This window comes from Perca fluviatilis, chromosome 16, assembly GCF_010015445.1.
Source record: "Perca fluviatilis chromosome 16, GENO_Pfluv_1.0, whole genome shotgun sequence".
Classification (NCBI taxonomy): domain Eukaryota; kingdom Metazoa; phylum Chordata; class Actinopteri; order Perciformes; family Percidae; genus Perca; species Perca fluviatilis.
In genome coordinates this window covers 27,205,297-27,228,214 of record NC_053127.1, presented here as the reverse complement: position 1 = coordinate 27,228,214, position 22,918 = coordinate 27,205,297, and the positions used below count along the sequence as shown (strand labels likewise).

General features: G+C 41.2%; 1 protein-coding gene across 4 annotated transcripts in view; it reads right to left on the bottom strand.

Annotated features, from left to right (window-relative positions):
* abr (ABR activator of RhoGEF and GTPase) overlaps window positions 1-22,918 on the bottom strand; it is a 152,417-nt gene that overhangs the window by 60,219 nt on the left and 69,280 nt on the right. For 3 of the 4 annotated variants that reach the window (XM_039776722.1, XM_039776724.1, XM_039776723.1), the window contains exons 3-6: window positions 18,355-18,453; window positions 14,150-14,335; window positions 5,713-5,820; window positions 4,117-4,177 (exon numbers count right to left, since the gene is read on the bottom strand). In XM_039776722.1, coding sequence (XP_039632656.1) covers window positions 4,117-4,177; window positions 5,713-5,820; window positions 14,150-14,335; window positions 18,355-18,453 — 454 coding nt within the window. Of the gene's footprint in view, window positions 1-4,116; window positions 4,178-5,712; window positions 5,821-14,149; window positions 14,336-18,354; window positions 18,454-22,247; window positions 22,391-22,918 lie in introns of those variants that run through there. The other variant, XM_039776725.1, reaches the window with a different exon arrangement.

The following is a 22,918-nucleotide window of genomic DNA, read 5'->3' as shown; positions in this document are numbered from 1 at the left end:
GTTATCTCACAATTCTCTCCCTCAGTATGCTTTACTTTTTTAAGTGTTCATCCTCCTTTCTTCTCGCCTCCTCCTTTATACTACAAGAAATGAAAAGGCCAGAGCAGAAACCTACAGGGAACATGTCCAAATCCACTGATAGGCTGTGTCTCATTAAACTTTACTCACCCTCATGTGCTCCAATATACATGCACACAGACACACACATACACTCTACTACTACTGTATGAGACCAAAGAGAATCTTCTAGAGGGCCTTGCTGATGCTCTTTGAGGTTTCTCCACCCTCTGGTCATTATTTATGCGGCCTCCATCAATGGCCCTGGCTCACTGAACCAATACGGCTACCTCCCGGAGGACTTACTACATGACCTGCATCGACTACAAGGGCTGCCAGCACCTCTAATTATGTGTGCGCACGCAGGTTTGTATTCAAGTACAGCTACTTTAAGAAAAGTTTAGGGGACTTTAGGTCACCTTGGGTGTAAATTCAAGTTTCAGGTGTTAGTACGGCACATTTAAGTACACCAGTTGTGAGTTAGCTGGTTGTACAAGTCAGTACATCAGCTCTATTGATTATTTATGTCCTACTTCTGCTGCATGTCTATAATTCTACTGTACCTTTGGAAACAAGAGTCTACAGCCATACCAGCTAACATGCTCCCAACAATGGGGTAAGCGAGCGTCTGGCAAGTGTAGCTCCTATGGCGCCATTTTGATGCTAACAAGCACTCACCCGCCATTAGCATTCCATTGACTGCCATTCATTTTGGCGTCATTTTGACAGTGAATAACTTCATATTTGAAGCGTTTAAAGACTCTATTTGTCCATTGTTTATTTCTAAAGAAACACGACAATGTATAAAAGGCTCCACTACCTTGTAGCTCACGTTATGGCTCCGTAGCTCACGTTATGGCTCCGTAACGGATGTTTTTGTAAAAATAGGCTAACGATTGTATCATAACCACGCGACTTACTGTCGCACAGTACAGGAATTACCATATAGTACAGGAGAAGCTCGCAGGCAGTTTCGACTTACATTAGCCGTTTAAGTTTAATTACTAATGTTAACTAGCATTTTAGTTAGCAATAATTAGCCTGTGCCCATGTTATCTCCTTACATACTGTATACCTACGTTCTCCGTCTCTGTAAGATTGGAAATGATTGAGATTTCTCTTGGCACAGCTACCAGAAGACTTCCAACTTTCAGACAGGTTGCTCACGTCACATCTACGTCTTCAAGCTCAGTTGGAGGCTGTTCAGTAACGCTCAGCCATCACCAGAAAAGTGCTTCTAATATCCTTCACTGGTCTCCATCCAGAGCAACGGGATCTGTTGGTCCATCTTTAACTGGCTCCCAATGACAATGCTAACAATGCTGAAGTTAAAGGGATAGCTCAGATCTTATCCATAGTTGGTATATTACCTACAGTAAATTGCGGTCGGCATGCCCCCAGTTTGAATACGACAAAACTGTAGCTGTTATCAGACTCCTTTGACAAATAGTCATTTTAACAGGATTTGCTGCTCTACCGCTGCCTCGATTGGTTAGGTTGTTTGTGTTGTTGTGTGACTTTGGTGTTCTAAATAACTAACTTAGTGAGGCAGTGGTAGACCAGCTACTTCCGTGTTATGCGAGGTGGCTTTAAAGAGATTATAGATGGATATAACAGCAAGGTAAAGAGGTGAAATTGTTCTAAAGATAGTGTACAGTTAAACAGAGGTTGATTGTTTTTCTTTAGGTGGTTAAAAAACATTTTGCTGTGTGGCCTCGTATATAGCAGTACATTGCTTAGTCGCTACTTCTGTCTGCTTCTCCAAACTGGGGGCGTGCCAGACTGACTATGTATAATAATAAATAATAATTACCCTGTTCACTAGTTTAGCATGCTAACATTTGCTAATTAGCAGTAAACACAAAGTACAAGTGAGACTGAATTTCATGAGTTTTGCAGCTATTTGGTCATAAACATAAATGTGTATTGGACACATTTTGACATGATGATAAGGCTAGATAGAAAGTTAAGGGATCACTTAAGTCAGTATGATTATTATGATGCTTTTACAGCAAAGTTTAAAGTGCAGTCAAGAGTCAGGGTGTCAGAGGATGAGAAGAGAGCGATTCAGACAGAGTGAGGCAGATTATTGGAAGTCGATGGCCTGTCACAGCGAGGTGCCTCTGATTGGTCCTGTTCTTAAGGTCGCCGTGACTGACAGATAGTTCATCTTTGCTAAAGGAGGTCTAAGAAGTCTTTGAATAGTCACAACACACACACACACACACACACACACACGTCTACAGCTAGGACACAGGGACTGCCAGCTTCATTTGGCAGGACATTCAATGTTGGGCATAAACCATGACAGAGGACGACAAGGACAGAGCGAGAGCAATAAGAGAGGGAAAATAAAGAAGGCAGAATGACAGATAGGGAGAGGACATACACGCCACGGATTAAGAAAATAGAGAGAAAACGGTCGCAGTGCGGAGCAGGAGTCCCTATTTAGATGTAAAACAGTATGTCAGAAGCTTTTTTTGATTTAGCGCTTGTGTTGCTATTTGCATCCATTTATTAGGAGGCGGCAGGCAGATGAAACAGTGAGCTATACAGTACAATATGTAAACAAGTCTGACAAATTGATTATTTCAATGAAGAAAATGAACAAAAGCAGGCGTCCGTTCACTTGGCTGTGGTCCGGTTAAATCATATGGAAGTTGAGAAAGACGGAGGGATGAGTACAGGAAAGAAAGGAAGGTAGGATGAAGCATGATAAAAGACGGAAGCTGTAGCTTCGGAGTTGACCTAGAGAAATCCCTCGACTACCTCGCCAGGTAATTAAGGAACCCCAATTCAAACCGTAATCAAAGCAAGCGCCCTGGGTGCTGACAAACACAGATTGTTGAGGGAACATGACACCAGCTTCATGCTACTTAACACTACCTACCATGGCAACCTATGGTACAGCAAACCAATCAGATCGTAGTTTAGTATAATATAGTGCAGTCTCAGCAGTAAAGATGAGAAACTAATGTGATTATACAACCGGCATGTTTGGGTTGTTCCTCATTTGCAGTGCATGAATTAACAGACACAGTCACAGGTACATGATGCTGAAAATTGACACACACATATGAACACTCACCCCCTCTCTCTCTCCCTCTCTCTCTCTCACTCTCTCTCTCACTCAGCCTGAAAAAGCCACACCATTTGCTCATCATGTACGAGCTCCCTAAGACATAAACTCACTCAAACACAGACTTCCAATCCTCTGGCGATATGTAATCTCTACGAGGAGCAGTCTGGGGCCAGCAGTCCATACAGACTAAACATGCCTTGCTTTTAAACAAACACACACACACACACACACACACACACACACACACAAAAAAGCTGCGGTCCTCCTGTATTCTCTGGATGTTAAAAGACATGAACAACTGCAGTCTGCCAGTCCCAGTGAGCTGCATATCCCATCATCCCTAAGCAAGCACACAAAAAGAAAAAGGCTAATTCCATTTAAGGTTTGAAATCATTAGCAGACAGTTACTATTTGTGCATCATGAGCGTCCGTTTATAAAGCTCCAAATCAGATATGCTGGTTTTCCAAATCAATCAGCTTATTAATAACTGTCCCAACTTTACAACAAACGCAGCATACTACCACTCTACCGTAGAATCGACGATGACATCCTGGCTCATATTAAAAAAAAAGAAAAAAAAAGGCAAAACAACACTCCAAGTTGCCTAGATCGAACGGCGGCAGCTCATATCATGCAGTCGTTACCGTATGTGCAGTTACAACACAGTCTGAGGACCAGAAGCACCTCCATGTCCCTCATCTCCTCACTATGTTCTCCTGCTCACTGCCTCCTTTCTCAGGCAGAGACAGCGCGAGAGAGAGAGAGAGAGAGAGAGAGAGAGAGAGAGAGAGAGAGAGAGAGAGCAAGGGAGTGTGTGTGGGGGAGTGTTCACACAAGTGCCAGTTTGCCTCCCAAAGCCCACCACTGCATACACAAGTAGAAGGGGCAGGACTGGAGTCTTAAAGCAGAAAGCCAGCCTAGACTCACGTACATGGGAAATGCGCGCGCACACACACACACACACACACACACTTACCCTCCATTGAGACAGTTGTGGTACAATCTTTGGAGTCTTTAGGACCTTTTACTTTGAGGTTCTGAAAGAAACAGAGGAATGGAATGATTGATTTACTTAATCTCTCTCTCACACACACACACACACACACACACACACACACACACACACACACACACACACACACACACACACACACACACACACACACACACCCTCCCTCCCTACTTGCTTGCTTGGGCGAGGCTGATAGAACTAATGAAGAAGAACCGGGTCAGTGCAGCAGACCAAATGAGACTGGACCATGCAACCGTCACAAGTTTACCTCACAGTAAATCATATTTTACAACCACAGACACACCTCTAAAGCACGACTGTGAAATATTAAATAAGATTTTGATTAAACTTGTGTACTCGGCTGTGCATTGTACTTGGATTAGTGTTACAATAGGGCGTTGTTTTGGGGAAAGAAGCACAGTTGCAGAAAAGTATCATCTACTGATTCATATATATTACACGTTTATGTAACATTTCATGCAAGCAATCTGTGAAAGTTCTACAATGCAAGTGGGTGGTAAAAGGTCAAAAACATAACTTAAATTTACAAATTAAAAGGTGACTATCTACATAGAATTTAAACTTGAGAGCACAGAGGTTTCCAGAGAATTCAGAGATCCCAATGCGATTTCCATGACTATAATAAATACTTTGCTTCCGTATTGTTGTTAAAGGTACAGTACATTAACCAATAGAGAGATTTATCCCTTGTGCAAATTATGTGTGTACAGCCATGTAAGGAAGGAGCTAGCATGGAAACAAGGGAGTGAGAGTGGGTTTGGCATTATCAGGGTTATCACTTCCGTCACAGATGCTTTGGTAATAACATCTATCTATCTAACACATGAAAGCAATCAGAAGGATTTTAACACCCCGGAACACCACCCCTGCTCCACATCAGCTCTCCATACTAAATATATCCACTGTGCTGACACAATGTTGATCTACAGTAGACCTACACTAGACACGAATAGACTTAAATGTGGCGGTGTAGCATTTAACATAAATACACATCTGTTAATTGTATTTTAAACTAGTGTTCCTCAAAATAAGACCACATTTCCCATAAACACTGTTGCTTCCTGTCAAAAAGAGGATGTTTAGTCTTGCCTTGCTTTCCCTCTGTGCTGTTGTTTCCATGAGCATTTGTTTACTCCTTCACTTCAACCTAACATAATGATGGTTTAAGAGCCTTAAGACCGAAAAATAGATTGGTTTATTAATTCACTTAGTAATATGACATGGGAGTAAACCTAAAAATACAGTTACAGATTTTTTCCCATATAAGCTTCATTGGTACAGAATGGGGAAAAAAAGAACTGTGTTGTCAAGCACCGAGCATTTGTCTAAGCACTTTATTGTGTTTAATTACAGTATGTCTAAAAAAAATGCAACATACAGCTACTTTGAATACGTGACAAAATGACACAAAATCCTCATATTACGAAAAGAAACAAAAGCCCAGAATTGAATGCTACATTGATGCTATTCAGACATGTCTTCCTTACATCCTTCCAACCGCTCCTTGAGTCTCTGATCATTTTTGGAGGATGAACTTACCTCAGATATCTTCTGGAACTGGCCGTTGGCCTGGCTGCATTTCTCTGCCGTCTCTAGCGCCACCTTGTAGTTGTCCACAAAGGCCTTGTACACTCCCAGCTGGCTAGCCTGTAAAGAGAGAGAATAAGAGGCATTAAGGTACAGAAGAAACAAGCTGGTGGGAGACAATGACAGTGGCTTCAACCTCTCTTCTCTTCTTCATTTGGTGTGAATTGTTTAAAGGACAATTCAGAACCAATGAGCAACTGGTTTACTGTCCAATACATATACTAAATACATTTTAGAGCCCGACCGATAAGGGATTTTTAAGGCTGATATCGATACAAATATTTGGAGATTTAAAAATCCCATATATCAGCAGATATATTTAAAAAAGAATTATCCAGAAATACGTAACAAAACAAACAGATTTCCCTAACATTAGTTATTTGTAGTTATGAGTCCTCACTAAAATAATGCAGCTTAAAAATAAACTTAGGAGGAACATCAAAATATATTAAAGTTCTGATAAATAAAATGTATAAAAATACAAACTTAAGATATGAAACGTAAAGGGTTAAATACGAGTGTTGCCAACAGGGACGTTGTAGAGCGCCCTCTGGTGGACAAACTCTGCAACGCCAACGCTCAGAACATGGTTGAAGGGGGTCTCGTCCGTTTTTATTTAATTTTTTAAATAAGTTTGGAAAATGCCTAATATCGGCCCACCGATATATCGGTCGGGCTCTAATACATGATGTGATGGCGCAGTGGATATGAAACATGCCTTTGGTGTCGGAGACCCGGGTTCGATTCTCACTGCGATACATCAACCAATGTGTCCCTGAGCAAGACGCTTAACCCCTAGTTGCTCCAGAGGCGTGTGACCTCTGACATACAGTATATAGCAATTGTAAGTCGCTTTGGATAAAAGCGTCAGCTAAATGTAATGTAATTTACCATTACAACACAAAACAAGTCTGTTATGGCAGTAAACCAAAACACTGTGAAGTGAATACAACTTGCATTGAAATATCACTTACATACATACTGTCACATCATTATAATAAATACATATACAGCTCTGGCAGATTAATTATTTTATATTCCCATCAGAATTTTGCCTGGATTGGAGGCTTCAAAACTGCAGACGCTCTTTTGCTCTATCAGCATACATGAAATTACCCCCCTAACTGATTGAAACCGATTTCACTTTCTTTTACCTCGCCCCTTTCATTAACAGCCCCTCTCTCGCTGCTGCACTGTATGTGCATTGTAACACAAGCTGCAGAGCAGCAGTGCATGAATATGCATCCTGCTACAGCTATGCCAGAATGGCTAGGCTTAAGAGCTGACTGCACCCTATTAAAGCAACAAGATTGGATTCAGCTGAATAGAGTGAATGAGTTACTTTTGTTCCTGAACCCCCTCCCTCCCTATTTTCATTTCCTCTCCTTCCACTTCCCCTCACAGTGTGAAGTGGAGAGTTGGGCACAGGAGAGGAGACATGAAGGAACCATGAGGCCTCATATGACACTTAAAAGAAGATGTTGTAGATCAATACATTCTTCATGGGAACACATGAGCGAGAAAATACAACAAATACTGACAAAAACATTTAGCCACATATATAGACTAACACAGACAAGAAGTCAGCCAAACAAGTGTCACTGTCTGTATATCACCTAATCATAATTGGAGACTTCCGTCATGTCAAACCAAAACCTTGAATGGAAGAGAGAAACCTCATGCGTGATCACATTTCCAAAGATAGAGATTTTTGACTTTTTGCTGGAAGGTACAAACCCAACTTAAAGACATGATCGTGCTATTTTCATCAGTTCATCATGTTTCTTGGACACGCTGTGAGCAGGATGACACCTCTCCAGCTCCGTCCATCACTGCGACGCAGGACTTTGAGCAACGCTCCGAGCATAGCGCCTACACTTCAAACAACAAGATCCCAGGTCAAAGTGGCTCATCAAAACAGCTTGTGTTAGACAGTGGAAGGAGAAGATGAAGAGGGAAAAAAAAACAGGAGAGAGGTTATGAAACAGAGAGAGAAAAAAAAAAAAAGGGGAATCTAGAGTCTTGACTAGAAATAGACACATTCTAGGAGATAAAAATGTCTGTAAATAACTTACATCCTCAGCGACACGTTGGACAGCAGCATGCTGCCGGCAAACCATGTTTCTAACAATATCTTCTGCAGGATTCTACAGCTATGAATGCAACACACAGCACACAGTTCGATTTTTGTTTAGATGTTATTTTAGAGGATGCCTTACTAGTCATATGGTTATAATATGGTTATGAATAAAGACAAACACAGCAATAATATATATAATAATATAATTGCTACGTATATAGTGAAAGACTGAATGCAGCCAACTACTCAACACTTGTATACAAAGTGGCTGGCATCCGCATGATGACTATTTAGAGATTGACTATTTAGCAATTAGCAGCATCCGTATTCTGCTTGACTACAGCAGCTAACTAACTTGCTGAGGGAAATCCCAGTTTCTCATCAACTGCATCAAATGCTGTACGTGCAGCACTCTGTGGTCTACAATGAGCCACAGTTCCTCTTGTTGCCAATAAACATAGTTCCCTCTTGATCTTTCACACTCAAACTTCAGTCAGTAGTGCACACTCATGTGACTAACGAATGCAGAGGACAATGAAACCAAGGAGATTTCACTACAAATACTCAATCATAACAAGCATCTCTGTCTGGTCTAACAAATTCAAATCTTAAAGTAAAATAAACCTAAACCAAAATAAGCTTAAAGGTCCCATGGCATGAAAATTTCACTTTATGAGGTTTTTTAACAATATGCATTCCCCCAGCCAGCCTATGGTCCCCCAGTGGCTAGAAATGGCGATAGGTGTAAACCGAGCCCTGGGTATCCTGCTCTGCCTTTGAGAAAATGAAAGCTCAGATGGGCCGATCTGGAATCTTCTCCTTATGAGGTCATAAGGAGCAAGGTTACCTCCCCTTTCTCTGCTTTGCCCGGCCAGAGCAGAAGATTGGGTCCTGAAGACTAAGATTCGACAGGCATGCTAGCATCTCTGTGTGGCTGTACTTAGGCACAGCAATGATTTGGGCTAAATGCTAACATCAGCAAGCCAACATGTATACAATGACAATGTGTGTTAGCCTGCTAACATCTGTTAATGAGCACTTAACACCAAGTACAATGACGGGGATGCAAGTATTTGGTCATAAACCAAAGTATTTGACAAATTCCAATTGCCTTTTTGACCTGATGATGGCGCTAGGTGAAAAGTTAAAGGATGAAAAAAGTTATTAAAATTCATCCTGAGGGGGACATTATTGCCTGTACCACATTTCAAGACAATGCATCCAATTGCTGTTTAGAAATTTCACTAAAAGCCAAAAATGTCAACCTCACGTGGCACTAGACTAGAGCATACAGTAGGTCAGGGGATCATCAAAGTCAGTGAGCTGCATATCCTTGGGACCATAAATGTCTACATGCATCATGTATGAAATTCTGTGGGAATGCATCCAAGTTCAAGTTCATTTATTTATATAGCACATTTAAACAGCCGCTAGACAGACCAAAGTGCTTTACAGAGCAAGCATAAAAAACGTAAAACCAGCAAGACAAAGCGAAAAACACAAAATAAAAACAACAAGGCTAAGAGCAACCTTAAAACGCTGACTCAAATATACAAAAGAAGGACCAATCAAAGAGGAAATCAATATGCTAATGAGAATAAGTAGGTTTTTACCAACGACTTGAAAATAGCAAGGTTGGGGGCCGTTCTGATCTCTAAAGGCAGGTTGTTCCACAGACGAGGCCCTGCCACCGCAAAAGCGCGCTCCCCTCTCCGCTTTAGTCTGGCACGAGGAGCTACCAGCAGAAACTGGTCGTGTGATCTAAGGCTTCTGGTAGGAGTGTACGGATGAATAAGTTCAGATAGGTTAACGGGAGCTAAGTTATGTAAAGATTTGAAGACAAAGAGCAGGATTTTGAAATCTATTCTCTGTTGAACGGGCAGCCAGTGTAGAGATTTGAGGATAGGGGTGATATGGTCATATTTGCGACAGTTAAAAATAAGTCTGGCCGCAGCATTTTGAACTAACTGAAGACGGGCAATTTGAGAGCTAGATATACCACAATAAAGTGAATTGCAGTAATCTAGCCGGCACGTGATAAATGCATGAACCGCCATTTCCAGAGTTCTCGTGGTGAGAAAGCCCTTGATTTTAGACAATACGCGTAGTTGGAAGAAACCAGAGCTGATTACCGATGAAATATGTTTATCAAATTTTAAGGACTGGTCCACAAGAACACCCAGGTTCCGCACTCCTGCAGATTTAAAAGCAGAAAGAATCCCGAAGTCTAGGCTTGTACACTGGGACCTTTCACTCCAATAGTTGCTAAGATATTTCAGTCTGGACCAAAGTGGTGAACCGACCAACATTGCCATCCATTGCTAGCAACGCCACTCGCGGGTTATAATGGGTAAGCACTAGCAGTAATCCACTTACCACAATAACATCATATATGGATTACAGTTAGAGTTGGTGTCAAAAGATGGATGCATGTCTTCAGAAATGGGTTTAAAATTAGTTTTTATCAGGCCAAGAGCTCTTCAGAGCCATGGCCGCTGCAAGATTAAACCCTTCCCACTTACCAAATTATCAAAGTCCCTGGAATACCTCCAGGGACTGTCAAATGTGATCCTGGCAGTCACGGGCTGCAGCTGAGCCCTACAGTACTCTTATCTGAAAAAGGTGAGAAAAGTTGAAACCGTGGCTGGCTTTTATCCCTTTTCTGTCTGCTTTCTGTAACTCTGTCCCTCTGTGTTGCTTCAGTGGCCTCCATGCTGCTGACAAGGAGCAGTAGGGAATAGACCAGATAATTACACTGCCATCTGTCCTCTCACACTGCAACTCTGACTAAATGTTTAGCTGCCACATGACATGATCATGTACGTACATATACGCAGCACAGATGGGAGCTGATGACTACACTAATAGGTGTTACTTGGTGGTGCGACTCCTGGGGTCCACAGAGAGGAGGGGGGTGAGAATCTAAATGAGAGATCTGTTCATTTTCTCTGCTACTAAATATAAGCTTAATCAATCTCCCTGAGTTGCTAGCCTAACACATTTCAAAGCTGTACAAAACCAAAAAAAAACTAGTTACATAGAACACAGTCCAAAATTAACAGAATTATGATTTAAAAAAAGGAAATATCACCCCAAAGAATAAGTGACAAGTTTAAGAATCTGACCAGACATTCAACGCTAACTTTCGGTACTTGAAAGTTTTCAACACTCGTGCTATGGACACTTCTCAATAGGTACCAAAAACATATTAAAAGTGTGCTTTTAAACATACACTGATTGTTTGTGGTGTTGTGACTGGTAAGTTATTATTTTGCCACTACGGCTGGTCAGTTTTGTGATGAGATGTTAGCTAGCTAACCTTAGTCTCCTTGGTCACCCAACTGTCTTGTTGTAAACACATAGGAGTTAAGTAGTGGACAATCTGCAGTAGCTAGTAGTTACAGATTCAGTTTTTTCTTGTAGCTAGCCACTCCACCACCAGCTAGCTAGCTTAGCTAGGCTCAAACCAGATGCTAGTTCATTGAGTGCTAAAGTGAGAAACACTGCTAAACGGAAGTCTGTTTCAACGGTTTCTTGTGCTTTATTTATGTTAATAATATTGTATTATTATAACCTCATTGCCTTCACCTTCAGGCTATTCTGTTGTCTTGAATACCCACTGCATATTTGGAAGTTGCAATCTTTGAGTCATAGTGGGTTACTGCTAATAAATAACCCTGGCTGACGTGTTTTTTTAAAGATGTCAAAATGTACCTGAAATCCTCTGTGTGGTGTTGAAAACCAAAAGCGAAAGATGTCTACAAGGCAGGGAGCCCCGTTTCATATCAGAATAAGACAGGTTCCTCATAATGATGGCATGAAATTTACACAGTTATTCTAGCCGAGTTGTTACATCTGTTAAACAATCTGTAGCTGAGTCACTGGGGTGTGAATGAACACACCAGATGCATGTAAATGCAGCTTTACATTCAACCTTATGATAACAAACAATGGGACACCATGACTTTGTCCCAAAGATGTGGTGACAAACTAAGATGATAATCAGATCAGGCCTGCAGTCGACTGTATGCTATGATATTGTCCCCTGCACAGACATGAACTCTCTATTTTAATCTGTGACATTTTTAAACTACTTCCGGTTCTAAATCATAGCTGCCAGCTCACTAAAACAAACACTGAATCACAGGCCAGTAGAGCCAGATATTTTACATTTCATTAAATAGCAACTTCATACAGTTACTGCTCTTCTTAAAAGACTAAAATAGAAGTCTTGGCTCTAAAAGAGTTTATTTGTCTGAGCTGGCATCACACTTACTCTTGTGCTTCAGTCAAAACAACAATGTACTCATGACTTGGCAAAATGTCACAGGATCTCTCATTATGGGACATGATTAACTCACAGCTCATTAGCGAGAATAAATTACATCTCCTAAGATCCAAAAACATGGCGCACACTGAATACGGAACATGTTTAATCGCTGATCCCACATCAGTTAAATCACATTTATCCGGTTATTGTCATACAGTTTGAAGGGAGAGTTCTAAAACTACATCTCTCATAAGTGTCAGGCAAGTAGGAACTAAAGTTTTTTTTGTGTGTGTTTCAGTCAGCTAATTCAATACTTATTTAACATCCAATCCACAATGACAGTAGATATGTATTGCTGTGGAATGATGCAAGGTAAGGTAATATAGATTTTTGCCTATTATCTTTTAAAATTCTATCACAAAATGTGGCTGTAAAAGACACAGTAATAACACTTTGAAAAACTGGAGGGCAAAAAAAAAAGAGAATTCGAACACAATAAAAATGAACCTTGGTAATGGCTATAATACTGTATGGGAGCATATGAAAATAAAACTAAAATCATGGTTTTGTTCTCTTTCTTCTGTGGTATTCTGAGCTCCTGACTGTAGAGCAAAACCCCTGTTGTTACTGTCAGGAAGAAGAGGCTTACAGCAGTTCACTACCACTTTTCTGAATAGAGTTTGCTTGTCCGTCTAGTTTCCAGTCCAGGAAAATCATAAACCACAATATGCTGTTACCTCCTGCCCACAGTGGGACGTAGTCAGGGTGAATTAACAGGACACAGTGTGCCAGGGTTTATTTACTTCCATCATACCAGCTACACTACTGCTCTCAGTACCAAAGGATTTTCAAATTGGTCAAAATGGCCACTGAAGTTTGAACATTTTTTTACGATGACTGCCTCTGGATTTTACACACTGAATGGGCACATTCATTTATAGAGATTAGATTTCTGTGTGTATTTATTTTGCCTACTAAAAGTCCAGTTTCTTGCATCTCAGCTGAAAGTCTCTATTACAGCACATTGCATCAGCCTAGTATCAGTATACAGTTTGCCAATCACATTTAAAAGGTGCCCTGCCACACGTATTTCATTACTTTGTGGTAATGGCTGAAGTTCTACCATGGACTCTGTAACATTTTTTGTGGAAAAAAATGCCTTGGTTACTTTGTTTCAAGCCATTCTAGCGTGGTATAGAAAGCCTATAGGAAGACTCAGCTCGATTTCTGCCAGTTCCCAATAATATTCAACAAGCTAAGCTGTTTAAATCGGATTGGCTAACAGCTAGCCAATGAGAGCCTGGCTGTCAGAATCCTTTAACCAGCCCAATTGGGTGAGCTAATGAATAGTAATGAGCTCAGGCAATATGATGTCAGACTGACCAGCTTTTGTAATTGGCCTGATTTCTCTGCTTATTTCTTTTCAGTGGCTAGAGCTGACAGGGGAGGTAGCAGTTCATTTTCACATTCACAACATAACACAAACACATATGGACCTAACATATTTCAAAAAATGCAAGTAAAAACGGTTTTGTATGGCAGGGCACCTTTAATGAGTACCTAAAAGAGAGACACACTGCATATGCACATGCTCTTATAGTATGTTATGTGCCGAGAAGCCCTGTTCAAATTGCATTATCCGCTGCAAATCTGACAATATAATGATGTAACGCGGAGGGAGGAATAACTGAGCCTGGAGCCTCGCTAATTCTATAAACAGACACATGCACACACATAACAATGAGGTTGTTACATTATGTACTGAGAGCGCCTGTTTAAGCAACATAACCCAGAGCAAATATGACGCTGTTATGGATCGGAGGCTGCAACAGTGCTAATGCACTTAGACCACAGACATGGGGGAGTGCACTCGCACACACTTATGCACACAGAGTGTAATTTAGAAGAGTGATTCAGAGAGTACAAATAGTGTCTGACAATTCTCCCTTTAACACTCATTTACTTGCAACCTGCAAATGATGGAGAGGGAAAATTAAAAGACACAGACACCGTAGTTTCTGTGCAGGCGTCAGACTCACCAACTTCTGGAACAAATGTCCCACGGTGACCTTCTCGTCCCACTGCTGGATGTTGGGTAAGAGGGCGTCGTAGAACTCCTTGTGGATCTCAAAAATGTCCTGGATTTTGTAGAAGATGGTCTCTACCTGCTGGATGGTCAGGACGGGCTGCGAGGTTGTGGCTGTGGCTTTCAGAGGGCGCATGGGCTGGATAATCAGACACGGAGAGAACGGACAGACTGAGTGAACGCAACCAAGGATCTATCTTTCACAAAGGTCAACTACAGTAAAAACATGAAGAACAGGAAAGTAAGACATCAGACCTAAAACTTAAAAGAATGTAGTGTTTCTTCTTCATCAACTTCAAAAAGTATTTGTTTTGTTTTAATGAGTAATATAAAGTATTCTACAATGGGATAAAGTTCCAATAGAATATGTTGAAGTACCTAAGGATTAAACCTCACGAGCATCATTGAGCCAATAAGCATGCAGCATGCTTCTACCGGGATCTAATAACGCTGGTGATTGGCTGTCTACATGTCGCAGGCGTGCAGGAAAACCTCTACGTTACACACAGAGATGGGGCTTGTGTGTGTGTGTGTGTGTGTGTGTGTGTGTGTGTGTGTGTGTGTTGCATTTCCATAGGCCTCAATACAGTGTTTGTCACATAGTTGTAAAGAAGCCTGAAAATAAAACAAAAGATGTGTACTGTAATGTGTACTTTTGCAATTTCTTTTTGATAAAATGAATCTCATTCAGGAACCGGTATCGGTACCGAAAGTTCTTGAACGACACCCAGCCCTATTGTCTAATGTCAAAGCAGGTTTTTAAAGCTAGTACAATTAAGGGCAGGTAATTGGCCGGTCAGATTGTACGCAAACTCGGTTAATCATAGATATGAGTGGAGTGGACGTGGGAGAAGGGGGGGACACACTGAATTACAGTGATAAACAGAAACGTCATGGAAACAACCATTCTCTCGGGCTGATGGTGAGTCAGCCTCTCGCTGGTTGCAGTGGTTGCATAAAGGCAGAGCTGAACTGCCCTGAGCAGGTTTTACCAACAGTGTCAGTCAGATGAATGTATTTCCATCTCCATTTATATTTCTATGTTACATTACATGTTAGACACATGGGCCAATTTACAGAGTTGTAAGAAATCATACTTTTTTAAATGTATTCACAAACAATGTACTGCTATAGACTTAAATATGGGAAGTCAATATCTAAATAGTTACAAATAATAAGATATCTGTACAGTATAAGCAAATCTACATTCTTAATCTATCTAAATCTTAAACCAGTTCTATTACTTTACTTTGGGTTATCTAACACAGGTTTGTCATCACAATGTGAAGGTGGGTCTTTGTCTCTGAAGCACAGTGAGGTGGCTTGTTAGGCGTTTGAACCAACAGGTTAAAGACAATAGACTTGTCCTTGCTGTGAGATAGGGTAACCCTAACCCTTACCCTGGAGATACAGTGCCTTGCGAAAGTATTTGGCCCCCTTGAACTTTTCGACCTTTTGCCACATTTCAGGCCTCAAACATAAAGATATAAAACTGTAATTTTTTGTGAAGAATCAACAACAAGTGGGACACAATCATGAAGTGGAACGAAATTTATTGGATATTTCAAACCTTTTAAACAAATAAAAGACTGAAATATTGGGCGTGCAAAATTATTCAGCCCCTTAAGTTAATACTTGTGGCGCCACCTTTTGCTGCGATTACAGCTGTAAGTCGCTTGGGGTATGTCTCTATCAGTTTTGCACATCGAGAGACTGACATTTTTGCCCATTCCTCCTTGCAAAACAGCTCGAGCTCAGTGAGGTTGGATGGAGAGCGTTTGTGAACAGCAGTTTTCAGTTCTTTCCACAGATTCTCGATTGGATTCAGGTCTGGACTTTGACTTGGCCGTTCTAACACCTGGATATGTTTATTTGTGAACCATTCCATTGTAGATTTTGCTTTATGTTTTGGATCATTGTCTTGTTGGAAGACAAATCTCCGTCCCAGTCTCAGGTCTTTTGCAGACTCCATCAGGTTTTCTTCCAGAATGGTCCTGTATTTGGCTCCATCCATCTTCCCATCAATTTTAACCATCTTCCCTGTCCCTGCTGAAGAAAAGCAGGCCCAAACCATGATGCTGCCACCACCATGTTTGACAGTGGGGATGGTGTGTTCAGGGTGATGAGCTGTGTTGCTTTTACGCCAAACATAACGTTTTGCATTGTTGCCAAACAGTTCGATTTTGGTTTCATCTGACCACAGCACCTTCTTCCACATGTTTGGTGTGTCTCCCAGGTGGCTTTGGTGGCAAACATTAGCGACACTTTTATGGATATCTTTAAGAAATGGCTTTCTTCTTGCCACTCTTCCATAAAGGCCAGATTTGTGCAGTAATACGCTGATTGTTGTCCTATGGACAGAGTCTCCCACCCTCAGCTGTAGATCTCTGCAGTTCATCCAGAGTGATCATGGGCCTCTTGGCTGCATCTCTGATCAGTCTTCTCCTTGTATGAGCTGAAGGTTTAGAGGGATGGCCGGGTCTTCGTAGATTTGTAGTGGTCTGATACTCCTTCCATTTCAATATTATCGCTTGCACAGTGCTCCTTGGGATGTTTAAAGCTTCCGAAATCTTTTTGTATCCAAATCCGGCTTTAAACTTCTCCACAACAGTATCTCGGACCTGCCTGGTGTGTTCCTTGTTCTTCATGATGCTCTCTGCGCTTTACACGGACCTCTGAGACCATCACAGAGCAGGTGCATTTATACGGAGACTTGATTACACACAGCTGGATTCTATTTATCATCATTAGTCATTTAGGTCAACATTGGATCATTCAGAGATCCTCACTGAACTTCTGGAGAGAGTTTGCTGCCCAAAGTAAAGGGGCTGAATAATTTTGCACGCCCACTTTTTCAGTTTTTTATTTGTTAAAAAAGTTTGAAATAGCCAATGAATTTCGTTCCACTTCATAATTGGGACCCACTTGTTGTTGATTCTTCACAAAAAATTACAGTTTTATATCTTTATGTTTGAGGCCTGAAATGTGGCAAAAGGTCGAAACGTTCAAGGGGGCCGAATACTTTCGCAAGGCACTGTAGGTCTGGCAATGCGAGACTGCCAAATATAAAAAGAAATGCAACAAAGCAACAAAAAAAAAAAAAGTGTGTGTTAGAAAGTCTCTCAATTTGAAAGTGGAGGGGGACAGGAACAAACACTTTATTGCTCGAAACTGTATCTTGTGTCATCACTGAGGGTTGAAAGAGAAGGAACTGAGAGACTGACCATATTACTGCAATCTTTTGTTTACCTCATTGACTGACTACTGACTACTAACTACAGCTTTTTGTGCTGTAGTGGCAGAGGTTTTCTACTATAACTGTTGTGTGACTATCCATAAAACAAACTTACAGTTTGATGTCAAACTGACTTCATGTCGGTCAAACTCATTGACATATATAAAAGGTCAAACTGCGGCATGTGGCTGAGAGCGGCAGGAAATGACATAGTGGCTTAGTACAGGGAAGCACGTTCATTTTATGTTAAGAGTTGCAGGAAAGGGCTGCGACTGTGGTCCTGCTTTAAGTGAGGCCATTAACCACTAATAGAGTTCTGACAGTTCACACGGACCTGCACCAATCACACAGCAGCGGCACTGCAACATGAGCCTCAACATGCTGTTTTTCCCAAACAACAAGAGAATGTCTATGAGTGTCAGAAAGTCATATTATCTTCACCCTAGGGCTGGGCATATATCGACATTATATCAATATATTAGGCTAGATATCGTCTTAAATTTTGGACATCGTAATATGACACAAGTGTGGTCTTTTCCTGGTTTTAAAGGCTGCATTACAGTAAAATGTCATTTTCTGAACTTACCAGACTGTTCTAAACTAACTGTTCTACTATATGCCTTTACCCACGTAGTCATTATATCCACATTACTGATGATTATTAATCACAAATCTCATTGTGTAAATATTTTGTAAAAGCACCAGTAGTCAAGCCTACAATATAGAAATATCGATATTGAGGTATTTGGTCAAAAATACCGTGAAATTAGATTTTCTCCGTATCGCCCAGCTCTACTTCACTCCAGCTGTATTATTCACAAACACTGTCTAGTTCAAAAAAATGTTTGTCTACAGTGTGTGTGTGTGTGTGTGTGTGTGTGTGTGTGTGTGTACGAGTGTGTGTGTGTGTACGAGTGTCTCACCAGTAGCAGAGCCTCCAGCTGGTTAATGTAGATCTCCTCGCTGGCCAAGAAACCTGACAGCACCAGCTTCTTCATCTCCAGTCCTTTTTCTATGTCTCCCTGCAGGATAAAACAGACATGCAGTTAGCACATCAGGTAAACATGAGATTAATACACACACACACACACATCCAACGTGTGCAGGAATGAGCAGCAGGGAATCAGAAAACATGTTAATGACTTGCCTCCTCTGTGGGAAAGTCCTAATCCTAGTACTTTCAGGCAGTCGTTGCATTTTGACTTCAATACCAGGGAAGTCACCTCCCTAATCGTGTTTAAGAAACACGCAGCGAGAGCAACACAAGACACACTAATCCTTTTATCCTAACAATTGCCAAACACCAGTTTGAGTGAGAATTCTCAATGCTTAAAAAGGGGGGGAAAGGTGAGAACTCTAGCTGCAAGCAGTGAAGTTAACTAAAAAGGTTAAACTGAGGTGAAATGCTTGCTGTTGATATTCTATAGCACATTATCCCATCATGCATTGGGCAGGAATCAGTGAAACATACTAGATTGGATGAGACGAACAAGTCAGACTTACTTCAATTTACACCTTTATCGGGCAATTTATCGCCATCCAATCCACATGACGCACATGTCTCTAACTCATCTACTTTGGGTGTAACTACAGACCATAAACCTGAGTGGTTAATACAAAGTCAAACGTGTCCAACAGTATTGCAGTCCTGACAAAGCAAAGTATATACTGGATTAGAAGGCACTTCAAATGCTGTTTTCACGTACTATTAAACAGTAATATGTATTAAAGCAGATGCTTTAGTTTTACTGAGTGGAGTCAAACTGTGGAATTCTCTGGCAAATAACTTCAAATGTTACTACTATTCAACTTAAGAGGATGTATAGAGACCAAATAGTCGGACGATATGAACTGAATGAGTTTATGTTTAATATTTGTGTGTATTTTGATGTGCGGACATGTGCTTTAAAAGGCTCTTGAGAGTATGGGCAGATCATCTATGGTAGACCATCCTTGTTACTTATTTAGAGAAGGAGCTGAACTAACATTGTTCTTCTCTCTGCTCTTTTTTGATCATGGGATGTGTACATTGTTGTTGCAAATTGTAACTTACAGTATATCATGTGTTGGAAGTGCACACCGAACTGATTGAAATAAATGACAAAATTAAATCTATCTTCATTTCATGTCAGAACATGAACAGCACCAAAATGACAAGAATCAGAATAAAAAATAGCCATTCAAATCCTCTCTAAATGTGTTTAAGAGCAGTTTACCAAACAACCGTTGAACAAGCGGAAACATAAACTTGAGTAAGAGAGCTAATCTCAGTTTTATCTCCAGAGTCGAGTTTTTTTTAACCAGTTTGTTAATTGGGGTTTTATTTACTCAAGCATAATATACATTTTTCTTTATCAAATTGTCAGAAATAACAGGCAAATGAAGGTCAATTAAGGTAACACAGACTCATTGCCTTTACTGTACACGGGCCGATCATGCTAACTGCAGTGTGTAGTCCCCCCCCCCTCCCCCCTCCCAAAGGCTCATCCTGAGCCAGGAAAAACCTTGCTTATAACAATGATATATTAATGCTTGCCGCGTGATTCACACCATACTCCAAATGGCAAAAATCCCCAGTGGTGTTAATATGATTTAAACAAGTCAGGCTCAGGCCACTGTATGTATAAAGCATATTAAAAATGTGTTGAGCAAAACAATTTTAAAAAAGGTGTGAAAGCTACACAAGCAATCCTCATAAATATTCCTCCATAACAAACTGCATATAGCTCAACAGTAAGTCAACAGCTGTTCAGGCTGTCAGTCACACTTTCCAGCTGCTCAACAGACAATATCAAATATAAAATCCAATAAAGTGAGAGTTGTAAAAATGACGTTGAAGTGTTATATGTACTTTAAGGGAGGGCAAAGAACAGCCATGAGAGCAGAAAAGGAAGATTAATTATTAACACAAGCAGATCCTTACAATGATATCAGCACACCAGCCCTGCCCGATAAGAGAAAGAAGGGGCCATGACCTTATGGTTTTAACCCAATCACGTCCACCTTCTGACACTGATGTTATCCCTCAAGGCTGCAGGTGTACAGTATGTGCACAATACATACTTTACATTTCTCAATAACAGGATTATTAGGAATTTGTTTGCTGGAGAAAAGCAGACAGTATTACTTCATCCCAGTTTAAAAGATATGTACCTGTAAAATACACAACATACAGTATTCAAGTAGAAAAGAGAGAGTTCTCTGCGCTTCTGCAAACCACAACAATCCGATGCAACCAGGGCAGGACAAGACAAGTGTAGAGTAATAAGATTGCCAGTGCAACACAGAGGTCTTCTTAATTTATAGTTTATTTTTTAAGGTGCATAACAGTGACTAACTTTTCAAAGTAAGGTTACACCTTCATCAGAGTCCTGATAGTAGTAGTTTCGATGAATTCAAGTCACACATTCAAAATCTGTGATAACTCTAAAATGTTACATGTGAACACCTGTTCATCAACATCCCATGCACCCCCACTGAATGTTGATGCTTAATCTCCCTGTGATTGGTTCTCTCAAGTAACAAGTGACAATCTATAAAGCCAATCAGAAGAAGAGAACCAGGAGTGATTTCCAATGATCACGTCTCTTTTAAATACATTGTGGAAAGCTTCCAAGTGAGGGGACATCATTCATCTATCAAGCTGCGTTCACAATCACCTCAGTAAAGTTCACGAAGGATTTGGTTTGATTTGATGTATTGAGCAGGGTCTAAGCCTATGACACGGAGCCTCGGAGCCTGTTTCAATCCTGTGTTCCTTGAAAGTAACGAAAATGTTCCTTCTGACTAAATATCAAAACAAAAGCAGCACTAGAAATGAGTCATCTTAGATCCTTCTTTGATATAAATACTGCTGCAGCTCACCATTTATTTTAAGCACAGCAAACCATATGTGTCCACATCTTCAGACACTGTTTTTTTATTTATTTTTTTATAAATGGCATTGTATTTTATTTATTGCAATTACATCCCAGAGCTTCTCTAACAATATTTCTTAACTTTTTAAAAGTCTGAGATGCCAGATCCTTGCTAGGCCCTTGACTAAACAAATGCATTTTGTTGTCAAAGTAAACAAGTATCTGTTGGTGACGTGTAAAGCTTACTCCTTTAGTGACAAACATGTCACAGCAAGATGAAGAAGAAAAAACAGGAAAGCTGTTTTTTCCAACAGTGGGAATATTTTCCCTCCGCTGTACAAAAGAGCTACTGTGTGGCGAGCAGGCAAGATGAGAAATACATGAGCGGTGAAAGGATTTTTCCAGAGCAACCTGCTGTCCTGAGCCTGCACTTCTCTGTTACGCTTTACATACAGAAGAAGGCCACATGGTTGTTGTTGTTTTTTTTGAAATTGTGCCCTCTGCTCTTATTCTGTGTGATAAAGGAGCTGATATCAAGTGTGACCAGGAACAACAACGCAGGCAGCACTGCTTGTCATTTAATCTACTGGGAGGAGCACACACGCGCACACACACACACACACACACACACACACACACACACACACACACACACACACACAGAGAAGTTACTATTAGAAACAGACCTGCCGTCTTTAAACAGCAGCAGAGTAAGGAGACATGTGCTGCAGAGTAGCTGCCTCATCAGGCCACGCTGACACACCAATGGCTGTCACACACACTCTTACAGCACACTCTTGCAGCACAGATGGCTCAGAGGCACACGTAGCAGCTCACAGTGACGCCACATCACACCAAACACTAATAAGACTGGTTAGTCACATACGTGTGTGTGTGTGTGTGTGTGTGTGTGTGTGTGTGTGTATCCCCTGCATCCAGCGGTCTAGCCGCTGTCTCACCTTGAACTGTCTATGTAACGGAGTGATGGGATCCAGCTCCCCATCTCCATATTCAAACACATCTTCCTCCTCCTCCTGCAGCACCCTGTCCAAGTAGCACAGCACCTCCTCCTCTTCCTCCTCCATGATAACTATTTTTTTTTTTTTTCCTCTCTCTTTTTCTTTCTTTCTCTCTCTTTCGGCCTGAGATTCCCCTTCTTCAGGGCCTGCCTGGACACATCAGTGTTTTCCCTTCAGAGCAAGTCGTCTGGACACCGAGAGAGAAAGAGAGAGGACGCCGCCTACACAACCCCACCCCCTTCCTCTGCTGGGCTTCCTGGTGTGAGTATGTGTGTACGCCGTGTGTGTGTGTGTGTGTGTGTGTGTGTGTGTGTGTGTGTGTGTGTGTGTGTGTGTGTGTGTGTGTGTGTGTGTGTGTGTGCCACTGTTCCACCTCGGTCGATGAGGTCTGCCCTCCCTCTACGTCCGCCCCTCCCCTAACAACAAATGCTATCCAGCCACTTCCTTGATGACTACAGACCCTTTCTGTCTGTGCTTCACTGGGAGACTCAGTCTGCTTCATTCTATTCATTTCTTTCTTCCGCTATCTTCATGCTAAAGCCACTTCCTCAAACACACAGTTTATCTCTTTCTTGCATGAGTGTTAGAGTTTTCTCCCCTTCTCTCTGGCC